General features: G+C 52.1%; 1 protein-coding gene across 1 annotated transcript; it reads left to right on the top strand.

Moving 5' to 3' along the window:
• Positions 1-773: 773 nt before the first annotated feature.
• Positions 774-12206, top strand: Brat1 (BRCA1 associated ATM activator 1). The gene is made up of 13 exons (XM_032886846.1): positions 774-917; positions 3452-3606; positions 4964-5111; positions 5863-6235; positions 6403-6522; positions 8011-8102; positions 8286-8404; positions 8478-8664; positions 8855-8928; positions 10306-10408; positions 10541-10639; positions 10752-10909; positions 11424-12206. The coding sequence occupies exons 1-13, from the start codon at positions 791-793 to the stop codon at positions 12117-12119; spliced, it is 2451 nt and encodes an 816-aa protein (XP_032742737.1). The 5' UTR covers positions 774-790; the 3' UTR covers positions 12120-12206.
• Positions 12207-17610: the final 5404 nt, after the last annotated feature.

Raw genomic sequence — 17610 nt, 5'->3', positions numbered from 1 at the left:
TTGAGATTTGAAGCTGGTGGGGTGGAGCCAATTCCCGTGGTGGGGCGGGGCCTTGCGTTATGGGGCGGGGCTCGCGGTGCGTAGTGCGAACTCTAAAAAATGGGGCAGGACCTGAGGAGGGCGGGGCCTCGGCCAGCGTGAAGCGGAATTTGCGGAGGCGAGGGCGGGGCTTGCCTCAGACACCGGAACCACAGCGGGTGAGGCGCACGGAGGTTGGGATCCTGGTAAGGCGGAGTTCGGCCTAGCAGCCTAGTGGTGCATTCTGCACTCCCGGGCCTAGTTCCCCTAGCGGAGGGATGCGGGTGGCGGGATTAGAACCCCAGGCTAACTCGCAGTCTTGAAGAGCTCACCTTTTACCGGATTTGGGAGGTATGGACGACGGATGTCGAGAACAGATATTGGGATCAGGTGCCTGGATGAACAGTCTCCTGCACACCTGGCTTATCCCCTGACTGTTCTCCTCGCAGCTAAGTTAATAGGCAGCTGCACTCCCTTACCCTAATCCATCAAGCCCCTAAATTAACAGACTTAGACACCAAAGGCCCTTGTGGCTCCGATTAATCTGTCCTCACCCCACAGGGCAGCTGCGAAGACTCAATCCTCTTGCCCAGGTTCCCTTGGACTGAGTTCAGCATCTTTGTGGACTCGAGTTCTGGTCCACGTGAAGTTTTCCGAGCTCCTCCCCCATCCTAACAGGCATTGAAGGCTGCCTGTGCCTAGGGTAGCTGGTGTCCCAAGCCAGATATGAGGCTGACCTCTTGCTTCCTCTGTAGGAACTGCTGGCCTGATCATGGACGCAGAATGCTCCAGGCTCCTCCCGGCTCTCTGTGCTGTTTTGGCAGATCCTAGACAGCTGGTGGCAGATGACACCTGCTTGGAGAAACTACTGGACTGGTTTAAAACAGTGACAGAGGCAGGTGAGGACATGGCTTATAGAACTGTCCATTCATGGGGTGTCTTTACTTCATTTCCTTGAGGTTCTGCGGCTGATCAGTGAGAGTCAGATGGAGTACTAGGGCACTGGCCTGAACTGTGGAGTCATGTATTAAAAGTCCCATCGACTCTGGCCACATTTCAGGCTTCCGCTGTCCAGTTCACACGAGGAGTTTTGCAGGGTAGGGCCCATGTTGTTTTGCTGCCTTAATTGTATTTTGTTTGTCTTGAAGAAGTTAGATCCCTGGGTGGATGTGGTGGGACATGTCATCTAGAGCCAAGACAAGAGGAACTTAACAGCGTTACAGTTTGAGTTCAAGGCCAGCCGGAGTTACATCTTTACTGTGTGGGTGGACCTTAATTTAATCACTCGAATTGTTGTATATGTCTCTCTTTTTTTTTTCCCTCCCTAAACCAGGGTTTCTCAGTGTAGCCCTAGCTGTCCTGGAAGTTGTTTTGTAGACCAGGCTGGCCTGGAACTTAGAGATCTGCCAGTGTCTGTCTCCTGGGCACTGGTATTAAAGGTGTTTGCCATCATGCCTGGCTCTTTTTTTTTTTTAGCATCGCTGTCCTGACTTTTCTTGAGCTTGAGTATCTGGGCAGATGGAAGTTTTCCCTCTCCTGGTTGATTGTGGATTCCATGAGCCTTGTCTTGTCATTAATTCCTGCCTTCATTGCTTCTTTGGCTTCTTCTGTTCTTTTTGTTGTCTTTCGAAGCACGTTCTAATGTAGCCAAGGCTATCCTCAAACACTGTGTAGCCAAGGATGACCTTGAACCTCTGCCCTCCTGCGTGTGTAGATCTGAATGCTGGCATGATAGGTGTGTAGCTTCACAACCTGTTTGTATTGGGTGCAGAGGATGGACCCAGGACTTCCTGCAGAGCAGGCGAGCCCTCCATGCACTGAGCTACAGCCCCAGCCCTTGTCTTTTGGGTTTTGTCTTGCCTGTTTTCTAAGTTACAGAATTTAAAAGTGATTTAAGAGTAACATTGTTAGTTGAAGCCTACGAGCTTTACTGCACTGTACTTTCGTAATTAGGTTCTTTTATTTGTTTATTTTGCTTTTTGAGACAGGGTTTCTCTGTGTATCCTTGACTCTCCTTATTTCTCTCTCTAGACCACACTGGCCTCGAACCATTGAACCCAGAGATCCTCCTGCTTTTGCCTCCTGAATGCTGTGATTAAAGGAGTGTGCCAGTACACCTGGCCTAGTTTTTTTGTACATGTGTGATGTGTGTATGTATATATATATATATATATATATATATATATATATATATATATATATCTCACATGTTTGCTCATGAGTGTGGAGGCCCTTAAAGTCTAGTTTTTTGTTTGTTTTTTTTTTTTTTCCGGAACTGGGGACCGAACCCAGGGCCTGCGCTCTACCACTGAGCCAAATCCCCAACCCCTAGAGTCTAGTTTTTTTTTTTGGTTCTTTTTTTTCTGAGCTGGGGACCGAACCCAGGGCCTTGCACTTCCTAGGCAAGCGCTCTACCACTGAGCTAAATCCCCAACCCCTAGAGTCTAGTTTTTAGCCAAGTTTTTGCAAGTAGTTTTACAGGAGTGAATGTGTGTGTGTGTCTGTTCTGTGTGTGTCTGTGCGCGTGCGCACTCTTGGGATCTGCCAGCTTCCGCAGCTCCCCCAACCTAGATTAAAGGCCTGGGCAGACATGCCCAGTCTTTTATATAAATGCTGGGTTCCTCATGACTACAGAGCAGGTACTATTTGCCCATTGAACCATCTTGGTTTTTGGAGGCAGGGTTCAGCTGTGTAGCCCAGGCTGGCTTGGGCTTACTGTGTAGACCAGGCTGGCTTTGAACTCTGAGGTCTCCCTGACTCTGCTTCCGTAGTGCTGTGTTTAAATGTGTGTGTGCCACCATATTTGACCTGCAAGTATTCTTTTTTTTTCTTTTTAAGAATTTTTACGGGGTTGGGGATTTAGCTCAGTGGTAGAGCGCTTGCCTAGAAAGCGCAAGGCCCTGGGTTCGGTCCCCAGCTCCAGAAAAAAAGAAAAAAGAAAAGAAGAAGAAGAAAAAAAAAAAAAAGAATTTTTACTTATTCTATTTATGAGTACGCTGTAGCTGTCTTCAGACACACCAGAAGAGGGCATCGGATCCCATTACAGATGGTTGTGAGCCACCATGTGGTTGCTGGGAATTGAACTCGGGACCTCTGGAAGAGCAGTCATTGCTCTTAACCTCTGAGCCATCTCTCCAGTCCAATTTTTGTTTTTTGTTTTTTTTTTGAGGCAGACTTACCTGTAACCCAAGTTATCCTTAAATTTGTTAGGTAGCTGAGGATGGCCTTGAACCCCTAAGCCTCTGTCTCTACCTTCTAAATGCTGGGATTGTAGTCATTGTAGCACCATGCCTTTGGGGTCCCTTTAATGAATTCATTTGTCGTAAATACCCCTCTTTCTTGGACTCCTTATCCTAATGGGAAGGGGATGTTCCTGCCATTTCTCGAGAGGCTATCGGTGTCACTGCTCTCCTGGGATGTCCTTTCTCCACAGAGTCCAGCCTCCAACTACTGCAGGACCACCCCTGCCTAATGGAGCTCCTGTCCCATGTGCTGAAGCCACAGGATGTGAGCCCTAGGGTCCTCTCCTTTGCTCTGCGCCTCGTTGGGGTCTTTGCGGCCCAGGAGGACTGTTTCCAGTACCTTCAGGTGAGCCTTTGTCCCTCGCATGCTTGTCCCCTGAAAGGCGGGCATCCTCTCCTCTGGAGTAGGAGCTATCTTAGTGCCTGGTCTCAGTGGCTGGCCCTGCTTCTGTGGCTGGCCAGTGCACCAGGATTCCTAATGAACCTCAGTGTCATGCCACACTGCTCCTACTTAGAAACACTTGTCAGGGACAGTGCTGGCTGGCTTCCTGTTCCCACCTGCTGGATGATCCTTGCCACGTTCCGAGTATCTCCCTCTGATGGGGCAGTGTGAGGACCCTCAGACCCTTTGTCTGTAGCACAGTCAGGGATGGCATCGGGGAAAGAACAGTGTTCTAGGTGAAGTCACTCCCTGCCATAGGCAGGGAACTCCAGCTCCCGGGGATCTGACACCTTCCCCTGGTTTCCACAGGAGCCTGAATTCATGTACATTAATCAGACACATGATTTAAAAAATTTTAAAATAGGGGGTTGGGGATTTAGCCTCAGTGGTAGAGCGCTTGCCTAGTAAGTGCAAGGCCCTGGGCTCGGTCCCCAGCTCTGGGGAAAAAAAAAAAAAAAGACAAAAACCCCAAAAACTTTAAAATAAAAGTCATATAAAGACAGAGGAGAAAAATGTGTTGTTCTTCCTCTGACCTTTTTTCAGTCTCAGGAGGGCAAGGCGTGGATGCTGGGTCCTGGGGGCAAAGTGGTGGTGCTGGGGGGTGGGGGTGGGGTGCCTGGAAGCGGTTGTGTGAAACCAATTGGCAAACCAAAGGTTTTTTTTCACTTTTATTATTATCATTTTGGTGTTTTTGTTTTGTTTTTTGACATTGCCTCTATGTGGTCCTGGCTGTCCTGGAGCTTGCTCTGTAGAGCAGGCTGGTCTTGAACTCACAGAGATCTGCCTGCTTCTGCCTCCCGGGTGCTGGGATTAAAGGCATGCCCCACTACACTTGGTGTTTTTCTTTTCCCTGGTGTTTATTTTTATTTTATGTCTGTGGGTGTTTTGCCTACATGCATGTCTCTGGTATGCATACATGCATTTCCCGTGGATGTCAGAAGAGGGCAGCAGATCCCTGGAGCTGGGATTTAAACAGTTGTGAACCACTGTGTGGGTGTTGGGACCTGAGCCAAGTTTCCCTACTGGAGCAGTCAGTGCTCCTAAGACCTGAGCCATCTCCAACTCCGTGCTTTCTTTTTTGAGCCGAGAGGTTTCACCATGTATCCCTGGCTGGCCTAGAATTAAAAGAGACTCTCCAGCTTCTGCGTCTGGATGCCAGGATTAAAGGACGTACCACCAAGCCCAACTCTCCCAGTCCTGAAAACCACCAACAATAAAACCCTTCTCCCTCTGCATTCCTGATGCTTTCTTTGCTTTTTAGCAGGGGGAGTTGTTGCTGGGGCTCTTTGGGGAGACAGGTGCCCTTAGCTGGGCAGCCTGGAGCATCCCCAGTGTGCGCAGCGGCTGGATCCAGGGCCTGTGCTCCCTGGCACACCACCCCAGTGCCCTGCACTTCCTGGCTGACAGTGGTGAGTTAGCCCGTGCCCTGCTCCAGTTCTCCTACCGGGCCTCTCTGCCTGTGCTGGGATCTCCAAGGAGACCCTGAACCTCTCTGAGTCCAATCTTCTCAGCTGAGGAAGTGGGAATGGTCCAGGCTTGTCAGTATAAGCACACAGTGACTGTAGGGAAGTGTCACCTTGGATTGCTAGGGTCTGGGGTGGCTCCTGCAGTTGTGTCCTGTCGGGTAGTCAAACATTAGAACCGGTTAGAAACTGCATCTGTGCCTTTAATCCCAACACTGGGGAGGCAAGCAGGGTGGTCAAAGGCATTGAATTACTTTCTTCTCTGAATCCAACTTTGGCTGAAATAAAGTTAGGTATCCTGTCTATGTAAAAACGATCTGTTTTGAGTGTCTAAGCTCAACTTACTTGGTGTAGGAAGCCTCTCTCCCTGCAGGCATTTTTCTTTAATTTTGTGGTGTTAGTGTTACCTTTAATCCCAGCACTCCACTTGGGAGGCAGAGGCAGACAGATAGTTTCATCAAGGTCAACCTGGTCTACACAGTGAAACCCTATCTCAAAAAAACAAAAAAGCAAAACAAAACAAAACAAAAGAAACCAGAAGCATTGGCTTTAAAGCCAGCATGCTGGAGGCTCATGCCGGGTTTCCTTGTAAGCAGAGGGAGTCCTGGTCCTTTCCCTGAAGCCTGGAAGGGTATGATGGGTAGGTGGTCTCCATGAGCTTCCTCATCCAGTCTGACCTTTTTGCTGCCCACTCCAGGTGCTGTGGACACGATCTTCTCCTTGCAAGGAGATCCCAGCCTGTTTGTAGCCTCAGCAGCCAGCCAGCTCCTAGTACACATCCTGGCTCTGTCAATGCAAGGCGGAGCTCCAGGGTCCCCCGTCCCTGAAGCCGCTGCCTGGCCTGTCTGTGCCCAGAAGATCGTGAACCATGTAGAAGAGTCCTTGCATTCCAAAGCCACCTCACAGGTCACACAGGCCTTGAATGTCCTGACGACGACCTTCGGGCGCTGCCACAACCCCTGGACAGGGGTCCTCTGGGAGCGGCTAAGTCCCCCTGTCGCCCGCCTGTTTGAGAGAGACCCCATTCCTGCCACACACTCGCTCATGGACCTGCTTCTCAGTGTAGCCAGGTCAGGTGGCGGTGGGTGAGTGGTCATTGTCTGTGAAGTCTCAGAGCAGCTGATGCCTCATGGGAAGGACCCTGGCACTGCTGCCTCGGGAGACAGAGCATCTGCAGGATTGGGCACGATTGCCCCTGTCTAGTTAGAGTGACGGAGGCATGGTTTTCTTTCTCCAGGTCTCCTGTGTTGAACTTTGCAGCCTGTGGCCTGTGGGAGATGCTGGCCCAGACTCTGAGCCGCCTGAGCCCCACCCAAGCTGGGCCTCTAGCCCTGGGGACCCTGAAACTTCAGAATTGGTACGATTGGGAGAGCCGAGAGTGTCATGATAATGGTTGGGGAACTCTGGAAACTGGGAAACCAGATATGAGAATGGGCCGGGTGGGAGAGCAGCCAGGTGGGATGGGCAGGTATTAAGGCTGTGGTTGCCCCCTTCGGTCCCCCTCTCCCTCCATTCTCTTCCCGTTTCTCTCTCTTTCCCTTCCTTAGTACTTGGTATAGAACTTGGTATTTTACACATGCTAGTCAAATGCTCTACCACTGAGCCACACCCCAGCCCCTCACTGGGGGATTCTAGGCAGGGGCTCTACCACTGAGCCACGCCCCCAGCCCTCACTGGGGGATTCCCCTCCCCTGGCCCCACCCCCCGCCCCTCACTGGGGGGTTCTAGGCAGGGGCTCTACCACTGAGCCACACCCCTGCCCCTCACTGGGGGATTCTAGGCAGGGGCTCTACCACTGAGCCACGCCCCTAGCCCTCACTGGGGGATTCTAGGCAGGGGCTCTACCACTGAGCCATGCCTCAGCCCCTCACTGGGGGATTCTAGGCAGGGGCTCTATCACTGAGCCACGCCCCAGCCCCTCACTGGGGGATTCTAGGCAAGGGCTCTACCACTGAGCCACACCCCAGCCCCTCACTGGGGGATTCTAGGCAGGAGCTCCACCACTGAGCCACACTCCCAGCCCCTCACTGGGGGATTCTAGGCAGGGGCTCTACCACTGAGCCACGCCCCTGCCCCTCACTGGGGGATTCTAGGCAGGGGCTCTACCACTGAGCCATGCCTCAGCCCCTCACTGGGGGATTCTAGGCAGGAGCTCTGTCATAGAAGTATATGCACAGTTTTCTTTTTCTTCTTAGTTGGAGGCAGTCTCACTGAGCTGCCCAGGCTGTCCTGGAGGTAACTCCTTAGGTTAAGCTGGCCTTGAACTTTACATTCCCATCTCAGCCTCCTAATACCATGCTAAGCAAGAGACAGAACGATTCAAATTAAAGTTTGTGGTACCCCAGACCTAAAGCTAAGTTCTGTGCTTTCTCTAGCTGTCCTCTCACCTCCAATAAGGCTGAGCCAGGCTCCTGGAGCCGATGGGGTGTGCAGAGGTGTGGGCTGCTGAGTGTGGGATGCAGAGAGGAGGGGTACTAAGGGTCTGAACAGGCTCAGTTCATCAGAGTGCTCCATCACATAATGTGAAAAAGGCCACCTTAAGTCATTGAACACAGCATGAGTATACTTGGGCACTGTCCTAGAAGCCAGGAAATTCCCAGTCACTCTAATCAGGGAGTGTGACCAGCCTTTCTGGGGCCCCTGAGACCCAGCAACAACTGCTCCTAGGGACAGCAGGGCCAAGCCTTGGTCAGGCCTCTCCTCCTATCCTGGTTCTAGCTAGTAGCTTGTAGACAAAGTGTTTCAGAGGAGCCTGTACTGAGCCACCATACTGAGACACCGTAGACTCTGTAGGATGCTCAGACTGGGGCCAGAGAATAACCCTCATGCTGTACTATGTCCCCAGTCCCCAGGAACTGAGGACCCAGGCCTTTAGAGTCCTCCTTCAGCCACTGGCCTGCATCTTGAAAGCTACCACTCAGGCCCCTGGACCTCCAGGTATGCAGGGAGGGTGGAACCCTCCATTCTTAGGCAAAGAACAGTGAGCTACCCTGCTCCCACTCAGATCTCCAACTAAAAGTACACTGGACAGCATCCCTGAACAGCCCTGGCCCTGAACTTGAAACCTGGCCCTTGCTTTGGATGGCGGTCACTGAAGGGATGCTTTTGTCCTTGCCTTAGGCTTGCTGGACGGGACTGCGGGTAGCTTGCTGAGTGTGGATGCACTCTTATCTTCGAAGTCGGCCTGTGTTGGGCTTCTCTGCCAGACTCTGGCGCACCTGGAGGAGCTGCAGACGCTGGTAAGTGTAGCCAGGCCTCGTGTCATCGAGCCACATGACCCCAGACCCCTGCTGACGTTCCTCCTCCCTGCAGCCCCAGGGCCCCTCACCGTGGCCACAGGTGCCTCTGCTGCAAGCTGCTGTGACGATATTGCGTCTCTGTGACGGCTCGGCGGACCCCAGTTCCAGTGCAGGAGGCCGTCTCTGTGGGGCGCTGGGTGGCTGTGTTCGTGTCCAGCGAGCAGCCCTTGACTTCTTGGGGACGCTGTCTCTGGGGACAAGTGAGTGCTGTGTTCTCTTGCCCTGAGTTCACTTTCTCTTCTCTTTCTTCTGGAGGGTCCATTGGGCCCTCAGGTAGCCCTCAGGTAGCTTCTGACCTCTGCCTCCATAGAGTTTGGAATGCTTGCTCCCTGCCGTGTGGCAGGCTCTGTGTAGAAGTTGGGTTAATGTTTCCACACATGTCTGTTCCAGGCCCCCTGGAATTGGTGCTGGAGGTATTTGCTGTCCTCCTGAAGACCCTGGAGAGCCCAGAGTCCAGCCCCATGGTACAGTAAATGAGTTCTGGGAGGCTCGTACAGCTGGGGACCTTCTCACTTACAAGTGCTTCCAAAGGGGCCACCGAGCCACTGCCCAGAATGACCTTTCCAGCCCATGTAATGGAACACACTTGTAACCCCCCACAGAAGTGGTAGAGACTGGAGAATCCTAAGTTCAAGGCCAGTCTGGGCTACAAAGCGACCCTGACAAGCTGGGTGCAGTCATTCACGCCATTAGTTCCAGTACATGGGAGGCAGAGGCAGGCAAATCTCTATATAGAGTTTGTGGCCAGCTTGGCCTATGAAAGGAGTTCCAGGCCAGCCAAGGCCACACTGTAAGGCTACGAGGGGGCAGAGACCCTTGACACAAGGTCAGAACTGGTAGCAGTGGTTGCGTGGGACCCAGGATCCAGTCTGTGCCCGTGAGGCTTACATTTAAAAGGAATTCTGTAGTAATATTTTACAAAGTCCCGGTGCGGGGTTTCTTCCCGCCTTAGACTATTTATGTACCGGCGTGAAAGATTATCTTGTGAGATACACCTTAGGCAGCGCCCACCCTCCACGCTGTTAGAACCCCCTTCCTACTGCCGACTCAGAGTTACCACTTCCTCATGTCTGTGTTCTGTCTGGGCGCCTCTTACCTCCAGCTGGCCGGCCCACGTGCCATGTTTTATGTCACAGCTCTCCCATGGCAGCTCTCCTTCCCCTGCTTGTTCTTCCTCTTCCACGGGGGCTCCTTTCTCCTCCTTCCGCTTCCTTGTCCCAAGCCCAGAAAACCTAAGCCCCGCCCATGTCTTCTCCCCACCTATTGGCTGCTGGCATCTTTATTTACCAATCAGAATTAACTGGGGGCAGGGTTCCCCAGTGTCTTACCCTGTCTTCTGGCAGTTTGGGGGGGTCCCAGATTAGCATTGAGTGTGAGCAGCACCCACTTCTGAGGCTTTAGGGGAGCCCGGGATGGAGATGGAGTGGGGCATGACTGCTAACCCAGTGTTCTGTGAGTGGCTGTTGTTTGTCTTTTTGAGACAGGATGTTACTCTGTGGCCCACGCTGGCCTCCAGTTGGCCTCCTGCTGTCTGCACCATGCTCTGCCATTCACGCAATTCTTAAGGAGGGAAGGGCATTAGGGGCAGATTCTCATGCATTCCCCTGCTCCTGGGTGTAGTCTTGGTGCTGGGTGCTGCCAGGCAGAATAGACCTTGTAGAAGGAGAGGGGGTTGGTGTCATATCCACATGAGGCCATCCCATCACCCCAGGCGGGGCTTGTGAGTCTCACTGTCTGGGAGACCACTCACCTATGCTCTGCCCACAGGGGTGGGTGGCCCAGTGAAAGGGCAGGGACGTGGGTAGCGTGCCGTTCCTACCCTCTAGCCCGTCCCATTCTAGGTCCTAAAGAAGGCCTTCCAGGCCACACTCAGATGGCTCCAGAGTCCACACAGGACCCCCAGCGGCTCTGATCTCAGCCCCGATGCCTTGCTGTTCCTCGGAGGTAACCCTAGCTCCTTGCAGAGCTGTATCAAGCTGGAGAGCTGGGGCGGGGGCAGCTGGGAGCTGGGCAGGGTGTCCCCGAGGGAAGGCAGGTGTGACCCTAGAGGCCACTGACCACCCCTTCCTGGTACAGAGCTATTCCCCATACTACAGAAGCGCCTGTGCAGCCCGTGTTGGGAGGTGAGGGACTCAGCCCTGGAGTTCCTGACGCATCTGATCCGGCACTGGGGAGGTAATCACCCTGGGGCGGGAGTGTGTGTGTTGTGTATGTGTCCCGCTGACTCTGGGGCTCTCAGACGCCTGAGTGGCCTTCGATCATAACTGTGTGGCATTTGACCCCCCAGGGCAGGCTGACTTCAGAGAGGCACTGCGTTCTTCAGAAGTACCCACACTTGCCCGCCAGCTCCTCCAAGACCCTGAGAGTTACGTCCGAGCAAGTGCAGTGGGTGCCGCTGGGCAGCTGTCCAGCCAGGGCCTTCAGGCCACTCCCGCCAACCAGCAGGTAAGAGCCACTCGTGGTTGGCCCAGTAAGTGGGTAAGCGGCTAGCCAAATCTGTAGCAACTGCTCCTGAGAGCAGCATTGGCTAGGGTGACCACCAGGGAGCTGGGGGCAGTCGGACGCAATGCCAGTGCTCTTTCTAACACCCCACCTTAGACACTGTGTCCCCTAATAAGCAAGGATGGGACTGAAGGACAGTGTATACAGAAGACATTGTGGCGAGGAACGAGTGGCCTTGGACCCATGTCTCCTGGGCTCTGTCCTTCCTGGCTCATCAACTGTATTAGTTGGATTTCTTGCTGTATCAGGAAGAAAGCAGGTTAAGGGAGGGAGTACATTGAGGCTCCGAGTTTGAGGGTGCCGTCCATCATGGTGGCCGAGCCATGGAGGTAGCCATTCTCTGCTTTAGCCTCACCTCGGTACTCCATCACTCTCAGAGGCTTGTCTCATAGCTGAGTCTTGATCCTGGCAAGTTGTCAGTATCATGCCGACTTTTCTGGAACTCTCCAACCTGCAGGGCCTACTCATGGACCTCATGCATATCCTGTCCACGGACTCAGAGGGCTTCCCTCGAAGAGCTGTGTTACGGGTCTTTACTGAATGGCTGAGGGATGGCCATGCTGATGTGGTTCGAGACACGGAGTGGTTCGTGGCCACTGTTCTCCAGGCAGTGAGCCGGGATCTGGACTGGGAGGTCCGAGTGCAGGGCTTGGAGCTGGCACAGGTGTTCCTCGTCCAGGCAATGGGGCAGCCTAGACTCCACTGTCCCTATACAGTGGGCCTGCCGGGGGCCACCTCTTCCCGCCCACACCTGGAATTCTTGCAGACTCTCTGCCGTCTGCCACTCTTTGAGTTTGCCTTTTGTGCCTTGCTTGACTGTGACCGCCCGGTGGCCCAAAAAGCCTGTGACCTGCTCCTCTTCTTGAGGGACAAGACAGTTTCCTGCAGTAACCCTCAGGAGGCCGGAGACAGCCCCAACTCAGCCTCAGTGGAGGCTGCCCTGCAGAGGTGGCGGGAAGGTGAGCAGGCCCAGCCCCTAGGGGACCTGGAGCCTGAAGCCATGCTAGCCATCCTCAGGTCCTTAGACCTGGAGGGCCTGCAGGGCAGGCTGGCCAAGAGCAGTGACCATGTGGAGAAGAGCCCACAGTCCCTGCTGCAGGACATGCTGGCCACGGTGGGCGTGTTGGAGGAGAACGAAGCTGACTGCTACTAAGGCACGTCCCTATCCTGTCCCTGTCTCCACCTGTGCCAGCAGGAGGACTCCAGCCCAGGTCGGCCGCCAAGAGACCCTCGGGAGTGGATCACACGCCCCACATTTTAGGCCGGAATGCTAACACACCTGTGGCCGCAGAGTTTGGAAGGCCAAGGGAGGAGAATACAGAGTCCCTGGCCAGTCTGGACTAGAGCTCAAGAAAACCCAAGAAGTCAAATCAAAACAAAACTCCACCGTGTGTGTGTGTGTGTGTGTGTGTGTGTGTGTGTGTGTGTGTGTGTGTGTGTGTGTGTGTGTGTGTGTGTGTGTGTGTGTGTGTGTGTGTGTGTGTGTGTGCGTGCATGCAGACCAGTTGGCCTCCAGTGTCTTCCTCAGGTGCTGTCCACCTTGTTTATTGAGAAGAGGTCTCTCACTGGGACTTGGTACTGCTGTCGAGCTTGCCAGGGAGCCCAGGGATCCCGTCACCACCTCCCAGCACTGGGATTGTGGTACTGCATCTCCTTGCCAGGGTCTGCATGTGGGTGCTGGGATTTGAACTCAGGTCCTCATGCTTGCATGGCAAGCACTCTACCCACTGAACCGTCTCCTCAGGCCCCACAGAATCCTACTTCCCATGTGTTATTAAAGAAGTGGCTTGTTTGCTGCGCAGAACAGGTAGCATTGAAGTCTATAATCCTTCAAGTTAGCTGTGTATGTGTGTTCTGCCTATGGCCGTTTAGCTCTCTCTGCTCCATTGACCAAAGTTTAAAGTCCCATAATCTGTAAAGAATTCAGATAGATTAAAGGTCAAAGTTACAGCTGTGGGTCCTGTAAAATAAATTTTTTTTAAAAAATGTTATGTATTCTCTTTGAGGGTAGAACCACAGCATAGTTACAATCAAAGCAAAACCAACATCCAGCAGTGTAAAAAGCTCATTACCTGACGTCTAGAGCTCACCCATGGTCTTCTGAGCTCCACTTCCAGGCTCTGCTGTCCACAGCCCACACTGAAGGTCTTCTAGACTCAGGCCTGCTTCATCTCACACCTGCTAGTCATCCCACAGACCTGGGGTCTCCACCACAACTGAAACTGCACCTTTACCATGGCCCCTCCTGGGTCATCTCCATGACAGCTTTAATCCTGTAGGTTTTTTTGTTTTTGGTTTTTTTAAGATTTATTTATTTTATTTATATGAGTACACTGTCACTGTCTTCAGACACACCAGAAGAGGGCATCAGATCCCATTACAGATGGTTGTGAGCCACCATGTGGTTGCTGGGATTTGAACTCAGGACCTCTGGAAGATCAGTGAGCGCTCTTAACCACTGAGCCATCTCTCCAGCCCCAATCCTGTAGTTTTTAATGTGACTAACCAGTACCACATGGGAGGTTTAATTAATTAATTAATTTATTTATCAAGTTCAGTTGTCAGCTTGTGAGGCAACCTTGGCCCCCTCTGGACCACACCTTCATTTATTTTAAATATGTGAGTACACTGCTATCTTCAGACAAAGCAGAAGAGGGCATGGGATCCCATTACAGATGGTTGTGAGCCACCATGTGGTGGCTGGGAATTGAGCTCAGGACCTCTGGAAGAGCAGTCAGTACAATTAACTGCTGAACTGTCTCTCCTGCCCCCTTCCCAGAAGATTTATCTCAGTGGTGCTGATCTCTGTTAATCACAGCTGATTCTTTACCTCCAGCTGACCAGACAGATTCTGATTTTATATCACATGAATGGTCCCGATAGTCTTAATTCCCTCCTAAAACTTTACAAGCCGGGCCTCTGTTACCTGCATTTCTCTGAACACTGCCTTTCAAGCTCCCACATAATAGCCCATCAGGCTTCTAATTCACAGTTCCAAACACTTGTACAGTCCTCCAAACAACATAGGTCTTCATCGATACCCCACTCCTGGTACCAAGTTCTGTCCTACTTCATTGTCTATTGCTATGATAAGCACAGTTGTCTTCTTAGAGTTTCTATTTTTAGAGTTTCTATGGCTGTGAGGAGACATGACCATAGCAACTCTTATAGTGGGAAATGTTAAATTGGGGCTCACTTACATGGTGCAGGCAGACATGATCCTGGAGTTGTACCTCTGGATCAGCAGACAACTGGAAGAGAGTGACACTGGGCCAGGCTTGAGCACTCAAAAAAGCCCACACCCCAGTGATACACATCCTCCAACAAGAACACACTTCCTAACTAATGCCATTCCCTATCACCCTATGGGGAACATTTTCATTCAAACCACCACAGTTCCCCACCAGATGCCAAGTAGGCAAGGAGTTAGGAGGTGACTGTGGAAAAGGCCTTATCTTGGTCATAGTCTCTCCTGATAGCCACAATGCCCCTTTATGGTTAAGCATTCCTGAGACTGCTGTCGGGTTGTTCTGGTTACGTTGGAAACAGAGACTCGGCTCTTTCTCACATGTGTACTGATGAAGTAAAGGGGCCTTTAGACGACTCAGTGTCTGAGAGGACGAACTGGCAACCATGCGGGGGTTTTGAGCATGATATTGTCACAGTATAGTAAGATACACCTTTGTAGAGATAGTGGGTAGAGATGCTTTGAAAAGATCATCTGGTCTACCATGATCTGGAAAGAGAACAGGGTGAACCAAAGAAGGAACCTTTCGTTTTTGGCTCACAGTTCAAGGATGCTCTGCATCGCAGAGAGGGAGGCATGGCAGCAGCGTGAGGCAGCAGCTCACACCGCATCCAGTCAGGAAGCAGAGCGATGGGTACTGGGGCTCAGCTTGCTGTCCCCTTTTTATTTAATATAGATTGTGAGATGTCACATTTAGGGTGCATTTTTCCCACCCCAGTTAGCCAATAAGAAGCTCTTCACAGACTTGCCCAGAGGTGACTATGGTGCCTGTCATGTGACTACATTAGCAGTCACATCGGACCCTCTGATTGCACTTGAGGGAGAAGTGAGACATCTTTACTCTTAGTCAGAAAGCTTTGTGCATACTATACAGTCCTTACACAGACCGGGGCTTCTGGAAGCAGCAGCATACAGTTACCTGGGAACAACCTTCTGGGCAGTTCAGGATGTCACGACTCATAGGATGAGAGAGGTGACTTCAACCCATTCTTCTGACCAGTAATTCAAGTCCTGCAGATACAGTCCTCTGTTGTATAGACTGCTGGCTGTGAGAGAGAAGCCCAACCCCCAGTGCCCAATTTGCTACCTGGCACTCAGGCAGTTCACTCGGCCTGGCTGAGCCTCTCTTCCCTTGTCTCTGAAGCGGGGTGCCATGTCTTATTAAGGTTGACAATGCTGTGGCAAAACACCATGGCCATAATGACTTGAGGAGGAATGGGTTTATTTGGCTTACACTTCCACATCAAAGTCCATCACTGGAGGGAGTTAGGGCAGCAACTGAAGCAGGGCAGGAACCGATGCAGAGCCCATTGAAGGGTGCCACTCAGTGACTTGCTCTCTATGACTTGATCGGAACACTTCCTTATAGAACCCAGGACCATCGGGGCAGGGGTGGCACCATCCGCAGTGAGCTGGGCCCTCCCAGGTGCATCAAGAAAATGTACCACGGGTTTTGCCCAGAGGCCAATCTGGCAGGGGCATTTTCTCACTTTGGGTTCTCTCTTCCAAAATAACAAGCCTGAACGTCAGTCCATTCTCGTTCTGTAGCGGAAAACCCAAGTCTAGACACTTTATAAAGCAAAATGGTTTCCGTAGCATTTCTGGCGGTTGGAAGGTAGAAACAGCATAGCCTCAAGGCCTGCCCAAGGGTACCTTAGCTGTGTCACATAAATGAATGTAAGAGACCTGGACGGGCAGGTCATTCTTCAGTGACAGGGTCCCGAGGGAGGAAGGACCAGGGGTTAGTGATAAAGATACAACAGGTGGGCTAAAGCCAAGTTTCCAGGAACTGAAACCTTAACTCCTTCAAAGCCAGTCCCCAACCTCAGAATGGACCTTGCTGAGTCTGGCCCTGGGCAAGGACACGGACCTCAATTCCTTTTGTCCTTTCCTTGGGGCCTCTGAGAAAGCCGTGAATCGCCTGGCTCTCAACAGAGGAGGAAACAAGTTCTTCAGTCCCTCCATCCTTACACCCCACCCCGTGTGTGTGTGTGTGTGTGTGTGTGTGTGTGTGTGTGTGTGTGTGTGTGCGCGCGCGCGCATGCGTGTGAAGGCTGGGGTTAACATCGGGTGTCTTTTTCTCTCTTCTGTTTATCTTTCTCTCTCTCTCCTTCCTCCAGCACCTACGGGTATGTGCCCTCACAGAAGCCAAAAGAGGGCATTGGATCCGGCGGAACTGGGGGCCTGGGTGGTTGTGATTCCCCTAATATGTTGTTGAGAAGAGCAGTCAACCACTGATCCAGCTCCCCTCACCACCACCACCCCCTTGATTTTTGAGACAAGGTCTTCTCACCAAATCTGTTTTCACCAGTTCAGTTAGACTGGCCGCCCGTGAGCTCCTTTGGTCTCTGTCACCCTTGTACTGGGATCGCATGGGGACCAAGCTTACAGCACCCTAGCCTTTGCGGGGACAAGCTAGACTCCATTCGAACCACAACACATGTAAGATCATCTGCCTAGTACTAATGTCCCCAGAGCCAGTGGCACTCAATGACTTTGCCCCCACCTTGCCTTGGGCTTTCCATTCACCTCATTCTGCAAATATTCCTCCCCTCTTAACTGTTCATCTCTTTATTTCATAAATGTGTGTGTGTGTGCGTGTGTGTGTGTGTGTGTGTGAGAGAGAGAGAGAGAGAGAGAGAGAGAGAGAGAGAGAGAGAGAGAGGAGAGAGAGAGAGCGCATATGCATGCGTGCCACACATATTCACATATTTTAGGTCATCTGGAGGAGCAGTGGACACCCAGCCTCTGAGCTCTCTCTCCACTCAACTAACCCTGGAGCTCCTAATTAAGTTGGCTGGCTTGTAAGCCCCAGGGATCTCCCTGACCCTATTTCCCTGGCTCTGGAATTACAGGAATTACTCCTGCATCTGCCTTTTATGTAGGTGCTGGGGGTCTGAACTCGAGTCCTCATTCCTATGTGGAAATCAGTTTATAGGCAAACCATCTTTTATTGTCCAAAATGAGCCAGGACATGGGCCTGGGCTGAAAGATAGGAAAAGACTTCTTCTGAAAGGAACCGGCAAGAAACACGGTGCAGAAGGATGTGTCAGGGAGGGGAGAAGAGCAGGGTACTGAGTGAGTGGTTTTCTAAGGGGTACCCAGCATCCCCTCCTGGCCTCTAGTCTCAGAGAAGATGGATGGAGGGCCTTGATGCTCAGAAGACTGTTCACTGACCTCCCTGGGACAGGGACTTCTGGGAGGATCCTCAGACCTGGAGTCCTCGGTAAACCTACGTTATAGACAACATCCCCCCCCCCCAGCCATCAGCACAGAGTGATGATGCCAGGAGGTTTGTTGAATGACTGAACGATCTAAATCTACTCCTGTGTCAGGCAGCTCAGAACCCCCTTCGTGAGGTACAAGCCTAGTCCACTTGTGAGACACCCCCTGTTTG

Source organism: Rattus rattus, chromosome 16 (assembly GCF_011064425.1).
Source record: "Rattus rattus isolate New Zealand chromosome 16, Rrattus_CSIRO_v1, whole genome shotgun sequence".
NCBI lineage: Eukaryota > Metazoa > Chordata > Mammalia > Rodentia > Muridae > Rattus > Rattus rattus.
This window is presented reverse-complemented; position numbering and strand designations above follow the sequence as displayed.

Coding starts and splice junctions, on each gene's coding strand:
- Brat1 (XM_032886846.1), top strand. CDS start 791: ATGGACGCAGAATGCTCCAGGCTCCTCCCGGCTCTCTGTGCTGTTTTG. Junction 5,112..5,862: donor GCACTTCCTGGCTGACAGTG/GTGAGTTAGCCC, acceptor TGCCCACTCCAG/GTGCTGTGGACACGATCTTC. Junction 8,103..8,285: donor TCAGGCCCCTGGACCTCCAG/GTATGCAGGGAG, acceptor TCCTTGCCTTAG/GCTTGCTGGACGGGACTGCG.